The following is a 19007-nucleotide window of genomic DNA, read 5'->3' as shown; positions in this document are numbered from 1 at the left end:
TCTGATGATGAAGTAGCAGAGCTGAGATGGTGAGACGGTGTAGCAGAGCTGAAATGGTGATGGCATAGCAGAGCTGAGATGATGATGGTGTAGCAGAGCTGAGATGGTGATGGCATAGCAGAGCTGAGATGGTGAGACAGTGTAGCAGAGCTGAGATGGTGATGGCATAGCAGAGCTGAGATGGTGAGACAGTGTAGCAGAGCTGAGATGGTGATGGCATAGCAGAGCTGAGATGGTGAGACAGTGTAGCAGAGCTGAGATGGTGAAGGCATAGCTGAGATGGTGATGGCTTAGCAGAGCTGAGATGGTGATGGCATAGCAGAGCTGAGATGGTGATGGCATAGCAGAGCTGAGATGGTGATGGCATAGCAGAGCTGAGATGGTGATGGCATAGCAGAGCTGAGATGGTGATGGCATAGCAGAGCTGAGATGGTGATGGCAATTGATTGACCGGGGGGGGGGGGGGGGGGGATGGGGTTGCGGAACAATTGATGGACGGGGGGGGGGAGTGCCACGGGCGAGCGCCCAGCAGCGCAAGTGACGGGGGACAGTCACTGCTGCCACCTCTGTCCATGTCAGGAACTGTCCCGAGCAGAAGAGGTTTTCTATGGGGATTTGTTACTGCTCTGGACAGTTCCTGACATGGACAGAGCTGGCAGCAGAGAGCACTATGTCAGACTAGAGAGAATACACCACTTCCTGCAGGACATACAGCAGCTGATAAGTACTGGAAGACTTGAGATTTTTAAATAGAAATTAATTACAAATCTTTGGCACTTTCTGGCACCAGTTGATTTGAAAAGGGAACAGGGAAAACTGACATAGCAGCCGCACAAGCCTGACAACTCACATAATGGAGAATGCGGCTCTGGCCGCACGCTCCATTGTCAGCTATGGTGAATTGGGATGTGTGCGCACACTGGTGTGCCTGCATCCCAATTTGGCACAAAGGACGATCATGTGGCTGATACTGCAGTACTGGGATGATCCTCACTGACACCGGCCGTTCTGTGACACGGCCGGGTCACGGAGTGGCCGGTGATTCACGCTGTGTGAACCCGGCCTAATATAGCTTCAATAAAATAAATGTATAGTTTTTTTCTTCTTTTGTTAAATATTTTTTCAATTGACTGGCAGCAATAAGGAGCAACACAAGCTCCTCTGCTGCCAACAACCTTTGTGTTGGGAACTGCAGGGCTGTCTAAGCACAGCCATATAGCGATATACAGAGCAGGGTTTAGAGTACATGGTGGGGAATGGGACCCTGCTCTATATAGAGCTGTGCAGCAGCGCTTGAGAAGAGCAGGGGATCGAGCATTACTGGGCTTAGACAGCCCTGCAGTTCCCAACACAAACATTGGAGGCAGCAGAGGGGGTCCCATGTTGGCCCTTACTGCTGCCAGTCAACAGACGTAGTAGAATATAAACTATATATTTATTTTAATTAAATTACATTTCAACGTAAAATAACGTTACTAAAGGAATGTCTCAGAAAAAACTATGTCGTCCCCGGAGTACCCCTTTAAAGGAAAGGATTTATAGAGTAATTTAAGAAATTGTCAGTTTAATAAAGGAAAAGGTTGTTACAAAGTAAGTTTCGGCCTTCTTTAATAAAATTCCTTCACGTTGAGCGACTTTGGTTGTGTTAGAGTCGGTAAAGAGGACGTTTCATTAGGCCAAGAGGCTGAATTTCTGGAGACAAAGCTGCCGGAGTGCCGGGATCTGAGAGGAACACAATCAAAGCGAAATCAAAGGCCTATTTATAGCGCACCCTCTGACCTAGATTTACTGCAATCCACACTTAAGGATGAAGAGACCACGATGCACAGCGATGAGAGGGGGAGAAGGATCAAACCCAATCGTCTTATAAAACTCATACCTCCCATTATTACTGGGTAGGAAAAATGTTTATGTGTTAAGTTCTTTTATGTGAGGTTTGGTGAGCGAGATACAGTGTGAACCCATGATGTTACAGAACAATGCATGTGACTATTGATATTATCATCAATAAGTCGCTACTTACAAGTCATAAATCATAAACTAAACCAATGTGTGTTGTAATCAAAAATCCTACATATCTCCCTCCCATCAAACCTCAGCATGAAACACATATTAGATTCTCTTTGACCTGGGAAGAACTTTCACCTTCGAGTGGTTGTCATTAAACCCATTCAGCCTGTCTAAGCAAATTATCCATAATACTCATCCTCATGGGAGAAAATACAACTATGAATATAACTACTATAATACTTCCCCTATATCCAAGAATATTACTACTATCATACTGCTCCTATATACAAGAATATAACTACTATAATACTGCTCCTATATACAGGAATATAACTACTATAATACTGCTCCTATATACAGGAATATAACTACTATAATACTGCTCCTATATACAGGAATATAACTACTATAATACTGCTCCTATATACGAGAATATAACTACTATAATACTGCTCCTATATACAGGAATATAACTACTATAATATTGCTCATATATACAGGAATATACCGTAAGACTTGACAAAGCGCTGAGGCGCGAAACAGTTGTCTGCTACACGATCCCGCACCCTGGCTACCGCTCCCTCCCTGTGATGTCTGAATAAACGCACAAAGAGATAACTTCATCCGGTGAGTGCTTGCACTTATTTTCTATTTTATACACCGTACTGCCCTTGTCTCTGTTCGAGCACCACGGCTACTCACCAGTGCAGTTTATTAGCCCTTTATCCGACTCCAGCGCACAGCTACTGATTGAGCAGTATTCAGACAGTGCGGGCACCTGTATCTTCCTGAAGCATAACTACTATAATGCGGTTCAGGGAAGAAACAAAGTGCTGCACCTCACACCTATGGCTGATACTAGTGCCGCTAGGCTAAATAAAAAACACATCAGAATTTTGTGTATGAATTGATCAAGCCATACTGCCCCATGTACCTCGTGCCGGTATCTGATACACATGGGTCCCTACACTAAGTCCACACCGTGCCAGTCAGCGGCCACCAACCCCGCAGGCGCGCACAGCCAGGGAACGGGGTTTGCGGGGTTGGCGGTCGCTGACCGACACTGTGTGGAGTTAGCGTAGGGACCCATGTGTATCAGATACCGGCACGAGGTACATGGGGCAGTATGGCTTGATCAATTCATACACAAAATTCTGATGTGTTTTTTATTTAGCCTAGGGGCACTAGTATCAGCCATAGGTGTGAGGTGCAGCACTCTGTTTCTTCCCTGAACCGCATTTTGTTTCTCTCTTTTCTCCGTGTTTTGCACTCCTCCTGGTGAGACCCACATGACCGCAATTAGCAGGAGACACCTGAGTGCACATGGTTTTAATCCCTCCTGTCTTTTCCCATTCTGTCTGCAGCAGCTATGGTGAGCGCAATACCTCATTCAGACTTGTGCTGTTTGGGGGCGACCTTCTCAGCCGGCTGTGCTGGCTGGGTTCTGGTGTGGTGTTTTTGGGTCTGGTCCTGTGGCATGGGGGTCGCAGGGCCGTCCCATGGCTCCCGTTCCCTGACTGTGCGCGCCTGCGGGGTTGGTAGCCACTGACTGGCACGGTGTGGACTTAGTGTAGGGACCCATGTGTATCAGATACCTGCACAATGGTACATGGGGCAGTATGACTTGATCAATTCATACACAAAATTCTGATGTGTTTTTTATTTAGCCTAGGGGCACTAGTATCAGCCATAGGTGTGAGGTGCAGCACTCTTTTTCTTCCCTGAACCATAACTACTATAATACTGCTCCGTTATACAAGAATATAACTACTATAATACTGCTCCTATATACAGGAATATATCTACTATAATACTGCTCCCTATATACAGGAATATAACTACTATAATACTGCTCCTATATACAGGAATATAATTACTATAATACTGCCTCCTATATACAGAAATATAACTACTATAACACTGGCTGCTTTGTACAAATAGTTCTGGGTGAGTTTTGATGATTTTTGCTCTTTTAGATCTAGTTGTTGCCTTCAGGTCCTGCGGGGTAATCTCCAGTATTAGGCAGGTAGGCCTCCATTACTGGCTTCTATTAGTGCCGTTACACTGCGCGGGGTCGGACGGCTCATGTTTTTTGGTTAGGGACTCATGTGTATCAGAAGACCTGCACGTGGTACATGAGGCAATATGGTTTGGCCAAACTATATACTAACTTCTGATGTTGGTTTTAAATGTAGCTGAATAGGCTTTCGTGTCAGCCATGGGTGCGATGTGCAGCCATTTCTGTCTTTTTGACTTGTGCATATTTTATGTATTCTGTCCCTTTTTTCATTGTGGCTAGCACTCGTGCTTTTTAAGACCCATGTGATCCAAATTAGCAGGAAGCACCTGTGTACATAAGGGGAGGAACTCCTAGTATTCTCACATTCTACCTGCAGAGGAATGGAGAGAGGTAAGAGCTTGTTCACACTTGTGTTGCTTGGCGTCCACTTTTTTCACCTGCGGGGTCCGTGGGGGCCCTTTAGGGTCTGGTCCTGTGACAATGGGGTTGCAGGGCCATTCCGTGGCCCCCCTTCTCTGCTTGTGCATGTTTTGCGGGGATTGTGGTCGCTGACCGGCACAATGATGTTTTTTGGTTAGGGACTCATGTGTATCAGAAGACCTGCACGTGGTACATGAGGCAATATGGTTTGGCCAAATTATATACTAACTTCTGATGTTGGTTTTAAATGTAGCTGAATAAGCTTTCGTGTCAGCCATGGGTGCGATGTGCAGCCATTTCTGTCTTTTTGGCTTGTGCATATAACTACTATAATACTGCTCCTATATACAGGAATATAACTACTATAATACTGCCCCTATATACAAGAATATAACTACTATAATACTGCCCCTATATACAAGAATATAACTACTATAATACTGCTCCTATATACAGGAATATAACTACTATAATACTGCTCCTATATACAAGAATATAACTACTATAATACTGCCCCTATATACAAGAATATAACTACTATAATACTGCTCCTATATACAGGAATATAACTACTATAATACTGCTCCTATATACAAGAATATAACTACTATAATACTGCTCCTATATACAGGAATATAACTACTATAATACTGCCCCCTATATACAGGAATATAACTACTATAATATTGCCTCCTATATACAAGACTATGACTACTATAATACTGCTCCCTATATACAGGAATATAACTACTATAATATTGCCTCCTATATACAAGAATATAACTACTATAATACTGCCCCTATATACAAGAATATAACTACTATAATACTGCTCCCTATATACAGGAATATAACTACTATAACACTGGCTGCTTTGTACAAATAGTTCTGGGTGAGATTTGATGATTTTTGCTCTTTTAGATCTAGTTGTTGCCTCCAGGTCCTGCGGGGTAATCTCCAGTATTAGGCAGGTAGGCCTCCATTACTGGCTTCTATTAGTGCTGTTACACTGCGCGGGGTCGGACGGCTCATTAGCGCCCCAGCAATTATATAAGTGTTTTTATTGACTGGTAACTGAGAGAAATGTCCTTGTGGTGTATATAACAAAAAAACGGTTACCATGGCAACCCAGGTCTCCAATCTCTTAGATACGGGGTGTGATTCACGCGGCCCCTTGTCTTGGTATCTGTCAGTATCGGCTAATAAGGTGCTATAGATATGATGGAGCTGCTTACACTGTCATCTGAGAACATAGCCCACTTATTCTTAATAACACCTTGTGAGTTAAAACATTGTAAAAAAAAAAAAAAAAAAAAGAGTATAAAATTGGGAATGTTGATATGACAGGAGGTAGATGACGACTCGTCTCGTGATTTTTTATAGCCCAGATAAGCCATATAACCTGTATAAGGAGTCTCTCCCTCCCTGGAGGACCTAGACTGGTACTGAACAGCTGCTTGATTTCAATGAACACCTTGCAGTACTTCATTCTTCCTGTGGTGGCGCTGCAGGGAAATTCAACACTTGGTTACAGGCAGCTATGTACTGCAATGATCCATCATCTCATCACTCGATTGCTTTAGGCTGAATTCATTGCTATTGGGCTGTATTGACAATGGATCGGCGTCCCGGGATCTCATTGTGGTGTCCAGTCTGGACCACGTGACGACCAGTGAGGACATTTAATGCCACAGCAGCATCTCAATGGTTGAAGCGAATCTGTAAAAACAACTTTTATTCTGGCAGCGCAGCAGGGGGTCATGGAGGTGGAGCCTAAAGCATCTGTGCCCTCGGCCGGCAGCATCTCTATCCTTCACCCAGCACCAATACCCACTATACCCAGCACCTATACCCACTATGCCCAGCACCTATACCCACTATGCCCAGCACCTATACCCACTATACCCAGCACCTATACCCACTATGCCCAGCACCTATACCCACTATGCCCAGCACCTATACCCACTATACCCAGCACCTATACCCACTATACCCAGCACCTATACCCACTATACCCAGCACCTATACCCACTATGCCCAGCACCTATACCCACTATGCCCAGCACCTATACCCACTATACCCAGCACCTATACCCACTATACCCAGCACCTATACCCACTATGCCCAGCACCTATACCCACTATACCCAGCACCTATACCCACTATACCCAGCACCTATACCCACTATGCCCAGCACCTATACCCACTATACCCAGCACCTATACCCACTATACTCAGCACCTATACCCACTATACCCAGCACCTATACCCACTATACCCAGCACCTATACCCACTATGCCCAGCACCTATACCCACTATACCCAGCACCTATACCCACTATACCCAGCACCTATACCCACTATACCCAGCACCTATACCCACTATGCCCAGCACCTATACCCACTATACCCAGCACCAATACCCACTATACCCAGCACCTATACCCACTATGCCCAGCACCTATACCCACTATGCCCAGCACCTATACCCACTATGCCCAGCACCTATACCCACTATACCCCGCACCTATACCCACTATACCCAGCACCAATACCCACTATACCCAGCACCTATACCCACTATGCCCAGCACCTATACCCACTGCACCCAGCACCTATACCCACTATGCCCAGCACCAATACCCACTATGCCCAGCACCTATACCCACTATGCCCAGCACCTATACCCACTATGCCCAGCACCTATACCCACTATACCCAGCACCTATACCCACTATACCCAGCACCAATACCCACTATGCCCAGCACCTATACCCACTATGCCCAGCACCTATACCCACTATGCCCAGCACCTATACCCACTGCACCCAGCACCTATACCCACTGCACCCAGCACCTATACCCACTATGCCCAGCACCTATACCCACTGCACCCAGCACCTATACCCACTGCACCCAGCACCAATACCCACTGTACAAAAACCCATATTACCCTCTTAGCAAAAACTCTATTATAAATCCCCCCCCACCTAATATTAAGCACAGATGCATAAGCATTGCGGAGTCATTCCAGGTCACAGATTCACCATCACCACCAGTCACCAGTCACAGGCTGGACCAGGGCCAGCAGACCTTCGAGGACCGTGTTATCCTGAGGGTCCCTTGTGCTTTGTGGAGATGTCCGTGCTGCCCCTCCCCAATAACAAGCTGAACCAAGTGAAAGCAGCTGCTATTATAGAACTGTGTTATCCATGGGAGGTTACTGCCCCCGGCCCTCATGACTATGCTCACAATGTATAGAGGAGAATAGACTAGGTGTCTGTGCCGCCATCTCTCTGCTTAGGACAGCATGACGTGCTGCGACCTCCGATCACCGGACGCTTCCACGTGACTCTCAGAGAATCAGTGGAGACTCAGGAAGTCTCTCCCCTCAGCCTCCTGTTTGTCTGATGTTGTGTGATGGAGATGACCTGATCCACTGGGATCGAGAGGGATTCGTTCTATCCGTCATCAGTCATCATACCGCCATATATGATGGTTTCATCAGACGCAGAGGAGGCCTGTGACGGGATAATAGCTCGCGGCCATACAATGGTTCATCCAATCTTTGCCTTATATATGGACACCTTAAAGGGGTTGTCTGACATCAACTAAAATTCTACTATTCCTGTCCCACTCCGCCACCGCGGACCCCCCCATGGAAATAGACAATGGCGCCAGATACAGCAACCCCCACTTCACACCACTACAGCTTCACATTTACACACTGAAGCCTAACCCATGCCACCTCATGTTCATGCCACCCTGCATCTGATCCATGACCTGTCAACCTTAGATCCCATCCCCCCAGCCTGATTCACGCCCCTCAGCCTCATATCTACACCCCAAATCTAATTCATGCCCCCTCAGGTTTATGTTCACACCCCCCAAGCCTCATATTTACACCTCAAGCCTCATATTTACTCCCCAAGCCTCATATTTACCCTCCAAGCCTCATATTTACCCCCCAAGCCTCATATTTATACCCCAAGCCTCATATTTATACCCCAAGCCTCATATTTACCCCCCAAGCCTCATATTTATACCCCAAGCCTCATATTTACCCCCAAGCCTCATACTTATACCCCAAGCCTCATATTTATACCCCAAGCCTCATATTTGTACCCCAAGCCTCATATTTATACCCCAAGCCTCATATTTACCCCCCAAGCCTCATATTTATACCCCAAGCCTCATATTTATACCCCAAGCCTCATATTTACCCTCCAAGCCTCATATTTATACCCCAAGCCTCATATTTACCCCCAAGCCTCATATTTATACCCCAAGCCTCATATTTATACCCCAAGCCTCATATTTGTACCCCAAGCCTCATATTTATACCCCAAGCCTCATATTTACCCCCCAAGCCTCATATTTATACCCCAAGCCTCATATTTATACCCCAAGCCTCATATTTGTACCCCAAGCCTCATATTACCCCCCAAGCCTGATTCTGCCCCCTTGGCCTCCGGTGTAATTCACACTTTCTTAGCCTCATAGTCACGCCCCTTTTTAAATAAAGTTTACACCCATCTGACTATTCATTAAAAAGTTCTGATGAAGCCAATACAATCCCGATATCTGGGGAGCAAGGAAGACGGGGCAATAAAATATAAACTGCTGTGGAATCAGGGCCCTCAGAGCTACAAAATGTGTCAGAACGCAATGATTATACTGGCCACTGGTCCTCAGTAATGATCTGCTGATGATAGGATACAGGTTATATGAAAAGGTGAGAAAAGAAAAGTATAATAATAATAATAATAATAATAATAATAATAAATAATAATAATAATAAGCTATCAAACCTTGCATGTGTGCTGCAGCTGGACCCATCCTCCGTAGCCATACCTCTGAGGGAAGAAGAAACAGACACTGATAAGTTTTATCGGATTTGTTTTAAGAAAAAAATTTCTTTAATCTGATGTTTACTAATCTGGGAATTCCAACAATATATGGCGGTATTATATGGACTGTATGTGGCGGTATTATATGAGCTATACGTGGCGGTATTTTATGGGCTTTATATGGCGGTATTATATGGGCTGTATGTGGCGGTATTATGTGGACTGTATGGGGTGCTATTTATATGGGTTGTATGTGGCGGTATTATATGGGCTGTATGTGGCGGTATTATGTGGACTGTATGGGGTGCTATTTATATGGGTTGTATGTGGCAGTATTATATGGGCTGTATGTGGTGGTTTTATGTGGACTGTATGGGGTGCTATTTATATGGCTTGTATGTGGCGGTATTATATGGGCTGTATGTGGCGGTATTATATGGGTTGTATGTAATGGCATTATATGGGCTGTGTGTGGTGGTATTATATGGGCTGTGTGTGGTGGTATTATATGGGCTGTGTGTGGTGGTATTATATATATGGCTGTATTATCCCTATATGGTTGCATTATCTACATATGGCTGTTTTATGTATATATGGTTGTATTATCTATATATGGTTGCATTATCTATATACGGCTGTATTATCTTTTTACAGTTGTATTATCTTTTTACAGTTGTATCATCTGTATATGGTTGTATTATCTATGTACGTTTATCTACAAACGTATATAGATAATACAGCCATATATACATAATACAACTGTATATAGATAATACAGCTATATATAGAAAACACAACAATATATAGATAATACAACTGTATCTAGATAATGCAACAGTATATAGATAATACAGCCATATATAGATAATACAACTGTATATAGATAATACAGCTATATATAGATAATACAACTGTATATAGATAATACAACTGTATATAGAAAACACAACAATATATAGATAATACAACTGTATCTAGATAATGCAACAGTATATAGATAATACAGCCATATATAGATAATACAACTGTATATAGATAATACAGCTATATATAGATAATACAACTGTATATAGATAATACAACTGTATATAGATAATACAGATATATATAGAAAACACAACAATATATAGATAATACAACTGTATATAGATAATACAGCCATATATAGATAATATATGGCTGTATTATATATATACAGTTGTATTATCTATATATTGTTGTGTTTTCTATATCTATCTGTATTATCTATATACAGTTGTATTATCTATATATGGCTGTATTATCTATATACTGTTGCATTATCTAGATACAGTTGTATTATCTATATATGGCTGTATTATCTATATACTGTTGCATTATATATATGTGGTTGTATTATCTATATTTGTTTATATTGTTTATATATGGTTGTATTATCTATATATGGTTGTATTATCTATACATGACTGTATTATCTATACACGTTTGTATTATCTATATATGGCTGTATTATCTATACACGTTTGTATTATCTATTATGGCTGTATTATTTTAGGATTATATGATAGTGATATATTGATAGAAAAGAATATCCAGACGGGGGATTTTTCTTATTATGTGATAGTAATTTTTGCGTCCTCTGTATCTTCTCTCCACCACAGTCACCATTATTACTGGGACTCTTCAGACCATTATGGCAGCATGTACACAAATCGCTCTCTAAGTGTCAGCTGCTCAATAAATTCACGTCCATATCGATTTCCCAGACGTGTTGCCGCTTATCATCCTCGTGTCTAAATTGACCATTGATCCGACCGACTAATTCAATTGTCTTTTTACAAATCTCTCATAAATCAGGCTTAAAATTCATCTGGAATTTATTTTTTATACCAAAATGTATCAATTAGCCCCAAACCAGACATTTGTTTCATTTTATTTTAATAATTAATATTATTATTTTTGTTTTTTTTGCTAATATAAAATAAACAAATACTTTCTGTTGCATAAAGACAAAATATTTCTCCATTATGTGAACAATTTTTTTTTTTTTTTAAAGTTATATGCTTTTTATTATTTTGTGTGTGTTTTCTGATGCATTTTTGTTTTAATAAAACACATACAGGATGTGTGTATTTATCATAATCAGTTGGGGTTGGATATATCAAGATTTAAAGGGATTATCGGCTTTAAACAAACCCTACTTGTTAGAAAAGTTCCTTGACTATAGGTCCCCAGGTAGGACTCCCAGGGATCAGCTTACTTTTACTAAAAAAATCTCAAGCCTTTCAGTCCTTATTAGCTGCTGTATGCCCTGCAGGAAGTGGTGTATTCTTTTTTTAGTGTGACACAGTGCTCTCTGCTGCCACCTCTGTTAATATCAGGAACTGTCGTGGGTAAGAGAGTTTTTCTATGGGGATTTGCTGCTGATCTGGACACTTCCTGACATGGACAGAGGTGGCAGCAGAGAGCACTGTGTCAGACTGGAAAGAATACACCACTTCCTGCAGGACATACAGCAGCTGATAAGTACTGTAACACTTCAGATTTACAAATCTAAAGAACTTATTAGAACCAGTTGATTTGATTTTTTTCCCCTGCAACCCCTTTAAGGGTACATTCATACACTGTGGTCACTGCATTTTGCACTGTGATTTTTACATAAGCCGCAATATGATTGCACACTGTGAATAAACCATATATTAGTAACATTTTATTTAATTAAATATATATATGTATATATATATATATAGTGGTACCTTGGCTTAAGAGTAACTTGGACCCCTCTCTATAACTATAACTATAACCCCTCTCTCCTTGGGCAGAGAGTGCTTCTAAATTCTGCTCACATATGCCCTGCTCATTCCTTCCTTCTCCCTGCAGTCTGTACCAGCCCTTTTGTTCCCCATCCCCTCTATTCCTGGTATAATGTGCCTGCACTTACACTCAGCTATACACACTGCTGCTATAATGTGCCTGCACTTACACTCAGCTATACACACTGCTGCTATAGTCTACCGGCACTTATACTCAACTATATACAGTGGTGCTATAATGTGCCTGCACTTACACTCAGCTATACACACTGCTGCTATAGTCTACCGGCACTTATACTCAACTATATACAGTGGTGCTATAATGTGCCACCATTCACACTGCTGTATATAAAGTCTTTGTCACTGTCTTCCTGCTCTGTGATTCTCACTTCCTGATTGGTCCATGCTGAACACCCCCCCCCCCTTTCCCATTGCTGTCATGTGACCACACAGGCCTCTGACAGCAGCCCTGCTTCTCTATTCTAGCCTGTTGTACTACGCTACTGCATTATTGAGATCTGCAGCTCCATCCTGTATCTACAAACTGCTGCTGTGTTATCAGGGTTATACAGTTACTATACATTATACTCCACATGCTGCTATACTATACAGTAACTTATATATCACATATCCAGCTGCTGTGTTATCAGGGTTATACAGTTACTATACATTATACACCACATGCTGCTATACTGTACAAAAACTTATATATCACATATCCAGATGCAGTGTTATCAGGGTTATACAGCTACTATACATTATACTCCACATACTGATTGCTATACTGTACAGTAACTTATATATCACATATCCAGCTGCTGTGTTATCAGGGTTATACAGTTACTATACATTATACATCACATGCTGATTGCTATACTGTATAGTAACATAATATCACATATTCAGCTGGAGAGGTGATCCAGGGGATCTGGTTATTGATTCCTATAGGTGAGGGTTATGGATCCTGCTGCTTGCAGTGCCTGACTCTGTGGCAGTGAAGGTCACCTTCTCCTCCTCATTAATATTTGAAGAGCAAAGAAAGTGTGGGGCGGTGTACGTCTCGCTGCAGATGACCGGCCCCCAGTGCCTTCTATTGATTTGTTAACAAGGCGCACCGATCCATTCACCCCCAGAGGGGAGGGAGACATTACCATCCCTCTATTACCATTAATGGCTGATAATAGGGATACTCTTTCAGTGCTATCAGATCTGTAGGGTGTGTATATTTATGTGTATACTTGTGTGTATATTTATGTGTATACTTTTGTGTATATTTATGTGTATACTTGTGTGTATATTTATGTGCATACTTGTGTGTATACTTGTGTGTATATTTATGTGTATACTTGTGTGTATATTTATGTGTATACTTTTGTGTATATATATGTGTATACTTGTGTGTATATTTATGTGTATACTTTTGTGTATATATATGTGTATACTTGTGTGTATATTTATGTATATACTTTTGTGTATATATATGTGTATACTTGTGTGTATATTTATGTGTATACTTGTGTGTATATTTATGTGTATACTTTTGTGTATATATATGTGTATACTTGTGTGTATATTTATGTATATACTTTTGTGTATATATATATGTGTATACTTGTGTGTATATTTATGTGTATAATTGTGTGTATATTTATGTGTATACTTGTGTGTATATTTATGTGTATACTTGTGTGTATATTTATGTGTATACTTGTGTGTATATTTATGTGTATACTTGTGTGTATATTTATGTGTATACTTTTGTGTATATTTATGTGTATACTTGTGTGCATATTTATGTGCATACTTGTGTGTATATTTATGTGTATACTTTTGTGTATATTTATGTGTATACTTGTGTGCATATTTATGTGCATACTTGTGTGTATATTTATGTGTATACTTTTGTGTATATTTATGTGTATACTTGTGTGTATATTTATGTGTATACTTGTGTGTATATTTATGTGTATACTTGTGTGTATATTTATGTGTATACTTTTGTGTATATTTATGTGTATGCTTGTGTGTATATTTATGTGTATACTTTTGTGTATATTTATGTGTATACTTGTGTGCATATTTATGTGCATACTTGTGTGTATATTTATGTGCATACTTGTGTGTATATTTATGTGTATGCTTGTGCCACCCATGTGTTTCATTGCTGCAATGCATCAGAAATTTTAAATTTTTTTAAAAAAGGTTTGCAAATTGTGTAGCGAGCTGGAGAGAGAAGCGCTCAGATGCTCCCATCTTCCACTTCTCTCTAGTGATTGGTGATGTTCTTTACACCCTAACCCTGTCTGATCAAAACTTTTTAGACAAAAAGAGCTTCAGGTAATATGCTAAAAGAATTTGTACAAAAGCTGCTGATAGGTGGCGCTGTAGCTATGCATATCAAACTAAAAATATTCAATATGTCCCCCTTGGTTTTCAACAACGCTTTCCATTCACAATCCCATGTTTTCCAGCACTGAGCGTAGTTTTTTCTGCTTTACAAGATACCGATGAACACCATCCTTTAGATCTGACACTGATGCAGTGCCGCCACGGGAGAGCTGGTCCTTCCACCCCATAAGTCACCTGGGGTGAGGTTCGGTGAGGCCATGATGTGCTGATCACCCGTCCATCTGTAAAAAGCTTCAGTGTCTGCAAATAAAGTTACTGCTACAGGACCACCTATTGGCGACTTAAAAAAATAAAATAAATAAAAAAACATATTTGATAACATCATCTGAGGCCTTCCCACTTGGAAAACTTGGCAGCATTCAAGATGGCCGCCATGTTCTGGACATAGCCCAAAAAAATTCCAGTCACTTACAGCAAGCAGAAGTCTTGAATAATGTCAGAAATTGACACACAGTTTTATAGGGGGTAACCCCGGTGATAAGCTGTCCTCTGCTCGGCTGCTATGTGTTTGCAGTGTTATATAAGGCAGGAACTTTGCTGACTCATGTAGTAAATTCACCAGTGAAAGTTTTCTCGATTTTCTAGTTGATCATTAACCGGCGGAGACAATAAATCAAGCTTCCGTATGGTTCAGGTGATCCCTGAAAACGCACAAGTTTGCTGATTCACCAGTGTGAACTTTAGTTCCTGGTTTAGGATAATGGAGCCTTAAAGGGGTATTCTAGCAGAAAATAATTTTTTTTTTTAAATTTCTTTAATAAAGTTATATAACTCTATATACCTATACAATTTTTATTAAGGAAATTCTGTACATTTTTGCATTGAGTGGCAGCAGTAAGGATTGACATGGACCCTCTGCTGCCACCAATGGCTGTGTTGAGAACTGCAGGGTTGCACAAGCCCTTGTCCCTGCGTAGCTACATATACATAATTAGCCTCACCTGTTGTTTACATAATACATGTTTGCATATTTATGTTTCCCAGGGAGCAATGCACCTGGGATTTCATTGAATTGACTGTTTAACCCGCAGCCAGGAGTGATATCTGGCTGGTCTCCCTGAGATCAGTGATCAGTTTCTCTTATGGCTTTACTAGGCACACTGATGAGGGGCAACACCCCGAAACAGCTGTCTGTAGATGGATACCTGGTCTTGGTTTTTCCCTTGTCATTAAATTGACTTAAAGGGCCACTTAAAATGATGGTTTCCCTAACCGGGCCCTTCCCGGAGGAATATCTGGCTAGTCCTGTGTTTTGAGACTCTTAAATGAGGCTCCACAGGCTCTTCTTTTGCATTTACATATTACATGTTGTTACCATTAGTATAGACATTACACTGGGGGAGCTGTCTGTGTCACTAGTGCTGCAGCCTCCCCTGATGTCTATATATTACATGTTACCATTAGAATAGACATTACACTGGGAGAGCTGTCTGTGTCACTAGTGCTGCAGCTTCCCCTGATGTCTGTATGATACATGTTACTATTAGTATAGATATTACACTGGGAAAGCTGTCTGTGTTACTAGTTCTGCAGCCTCCCCTGATGTCTGTATGATTCATGTTACTATTAGTAGAGACATTACACTCGGAAAGCTGTCTGTGTCTCTAGTGCTGCAGCCTCCCCTGATGCCTATATAATACATGTTACCATTAGAATAGAAATTACACTGGGGGGAGCGGTCTGTGTCACTAGTGGTGCAGTCTCCCCTGATGTGTATATATTATAGTTACCATTGGCATAGACATTACACCGGGGGAAAGCTGTCTGTGTCTGTAGCGCTGCAGCTGCGGCACATTATAGCAGATTAGGTCGGGATAGCTGTCAAACACCACTTGCTCTCCTACACTGCGCTACAGACACATACAGCTCCCCCCAGTGTAATGCCTATTGTAATGGTAACATGTATTATACAGACATCAGTGGAGGCTGCAGTACTAGTGACACAGACAGCTCCCCCCAGGGTAATGTCTATTGTAATGGTAACATGTATTATATGACATCAGGGGAGGCTGCAGCACTAGTGACACAGACAGCTTTTCCAGTGTAATGTCTATTGTAATGGTAACATGTATTATATAGACATCAGGGGAGGCTGCAGCACTAGTGACACAGACTGCTCCCCCCAGTGTAATGTCTATTGTAATGGTAACATGTATTATATAGACATCAGGGGAGGCTGCAGCACTAGTGACACAGACAGCTTTTCCAGTGTAATGTCTATTGTAATGGTAACATGTATTATACAGACATCAGTGGAGGCTGCAGCACTAGTGACACAGACAGCTCCCCCCAGGGTAATGTCTATTGTAAAGGTAACATGTATCATACAGACATGAGGGGAGGCTCAGTATATGTAACTGTGCTGGGATTATGGCTTGTGCAGCCCTGCAGTCCTCAACACACCCACTGGTGGCAGCAGAGGGTCTATGTCACCCCTTTATTCTTCCACTCAATAAAAAATGTAAAAAGTATATATTTTCTTTAAGGTATATAAGGTATATAACTTTATTGAAGAAATGTAAAAAAAATCCACCCAAATACCCCTTTAAGGGTGCGTTCACACCTACAGGATCTGCAGCAGATTTGATGCTGTGTTCAGTTATTTAAATGAAATCTGCTGCAGAAAATCAGCTGCAGATCCTGTAGGTGTGAACGCACCATAAATGCGTTTTTTTTTCTTTAGCTCTTGTTATCTACAGCAGAAATCTAGTCAACCTACGAACAGTCCATCAAGTTCATGAACCTTTGCCGGTGTTCAGTGTTATCATTTGTCATGTAAAGGTCTCCCGGAATGTGAGGATCCATAGGTTGCCCGTCTTTATGAGCCAGACATAATTGTCATATACTTTTACAACTTTTTTTTTTTAGGTTTTTTTTTGTTGTTGTTGTTAGGCTTATGATCCCAGGATTGTGGCTAAGAGTGGGGCTATACTGCACCTCTGCACACCTCTGATCTCATAGAGGGGCGTATAGACAACAGGAAAGCCATGTGGGATACAAAACCAAAGGTGGAGTCCAAGACTATGTTCACACTACGTAAGTTCCATAGTAATCACGGCCGTTGTATATCTCTATGGGACTTGCGGGACTTACGTAGTGCTGCCTTCTGAGGAATCCCAGCCGGAGCGTATACACATAGTATACACTCCGGCCAGGATCCTTAGCAGCGCCGCAAGAAACTGACATGTCAGTTTTCTGCGGCCGCTATTCAGTGAATAGCAGCCGCAGAAAACCCTGTCAGTTCACACTGTGGAGCGATCGGCTCCGGCCGCGCGCTCCATTGTGAGCAGTGTGGAATTCTGATGCGGGTGTGCACGGATGCGCCCACATCAGAATTCAGTGGCGCTAAAGATCATCCAGTCAGTACTGCAGTTTCGACCAGGATGATCTTATCTCACACTGGCCATTCCGTGACCCGGCGTGGGTCATACGATGTGTGAACATAGCCTAAATCAGGAAGCTGATCACTGGGGTCCGACTTCCAAGACCCCCATGATCCTGAAAATGGAGAGCATGAAGAGAGGGCTCAGCACAGCCTGCCCTCCAGTCACTCTTTCTGCAGCTGTCCATTACCTTTTTCACCAGTTTTCTCTCTCCATCCCTAAAAATGGTCAGTTGTCCCTGAGATAGTGGGTATAGACTAGCTACTATGATGTCCCCCCACATAGAGGAGGGAATTCTGGGATCCCCCCCCTATATCTCTATACCACAACCTTAGTATTGAGCAGTGTAAGCTGTGCATTCAGCTCTGCTCTAATACTATTAACTCCTGTAATCTCACTATAGTCACTATAAGCAGCATATAATCTGATCTCTCAGCGAACTGGTAGTTTGTCTCCTTTCTCAAGTAAGATTTTGGCTGTTTTTCGAAGATAATGATACATTTTGCAATGTGTGTGGAGGAAGAGCCCGATAAGAGGAGCTAGAGGCATTATTGTCTGATAAGATATATTATATTTCTTATATTGACTAAGATATATTACATTTCTCATTTTTGTTTGTTTGTAGGGATGGCAATGAACCTTTCCTGATAATATAGTATGTACCTGCCGTATTACATGAGCTGTGCCACAGGATAATCTCAGCTACATCTGTGCTTGCATACAGGTGTAATGCATTGATGATGATGGTACCTGGTAAGTGAAAGTGTTATTGTATGATCGGTGCAGGATGGCGTCTTTACTGCAGTTACCTGTTTGAGGTCAGGCCATTCCCTGGGGAGGATATGACTGTGGATATCTATCTTCATTGTGTATCAGTCTCGGATCTTGTATCCAATATGGATATGATGTTACTGGGCGCTGATACTTTGTAGCCAAAGCCCATCCACACCCCGGGCTGCGACCAATGAGAAGCCGAGGCCGAAGGAGCAAAGTGCAGAGTGTTACTGATTCCTGAAGTCGTCTGTGATTGTGGGAGGTCAGATGAGGAAACAATCCACAACCTTCCCCAGAATTTATAACCACTTTACATTAGACTCCAGCTGCTGCACTGCTTCACAATAC

The 19007-nt window shown here is 41.9% G+C and overlaps 1 protein-coding gene across 2 annotated transcripts in view; it reads right to left on the bottom strand.

Moving 5' to 3' along the window:
• ACMSD (aminocarboxymuconate semialdehyde decarboxylase) overlaps nucleotides 1–18781 on the bottom strand; it is a 29133-nt gene extending 10352 nt beyond the window's left edge. For both annotated transcript variants that reach the window (XM_069982639.1, XM_069982640.1), the window contains exons 1-2: nucleotides 18695–18781; nucleotides 9263–9307 (exon numbers count right to left, since the gene is read on the bottom strand). In XM_069982639.1, coding sequence (XP_069838740.1) covers nucleotides 9263–9307; nucleotides 18695–18751 — 102 coding nt within the window. In that variant the 5' untranslated portion in view covers nucleotides 18752–18781. The remainder of the gene's footprint in view (nucleotides 1–9262; nucleotides 9308–18694) is intronic.
• Between the last annotated feature and the right edge of the window lie 226 nt (nucleotides 18782–19007).

This window comes from Dendropsophus ebraccatus, chromosome 9 (genome assembly GCF_027789765.1).
Source record: "Dendropsophus ebraccatus isolate aDenEbr1 chromosome 9, aDenEbr1.pat, whole genome shotgun sequence".
NCBI lineage: Eukaryota > Metazoa > Chordata > Amphibia > Anura > Hylidae > Dendropsophus > Dendropsophus ebraccatus.
The sequence above is the reverse complement of the archived record's forward strand: the minus strand, read 5'-3'. Positions and strand labels throughout refer to the sequence as shown.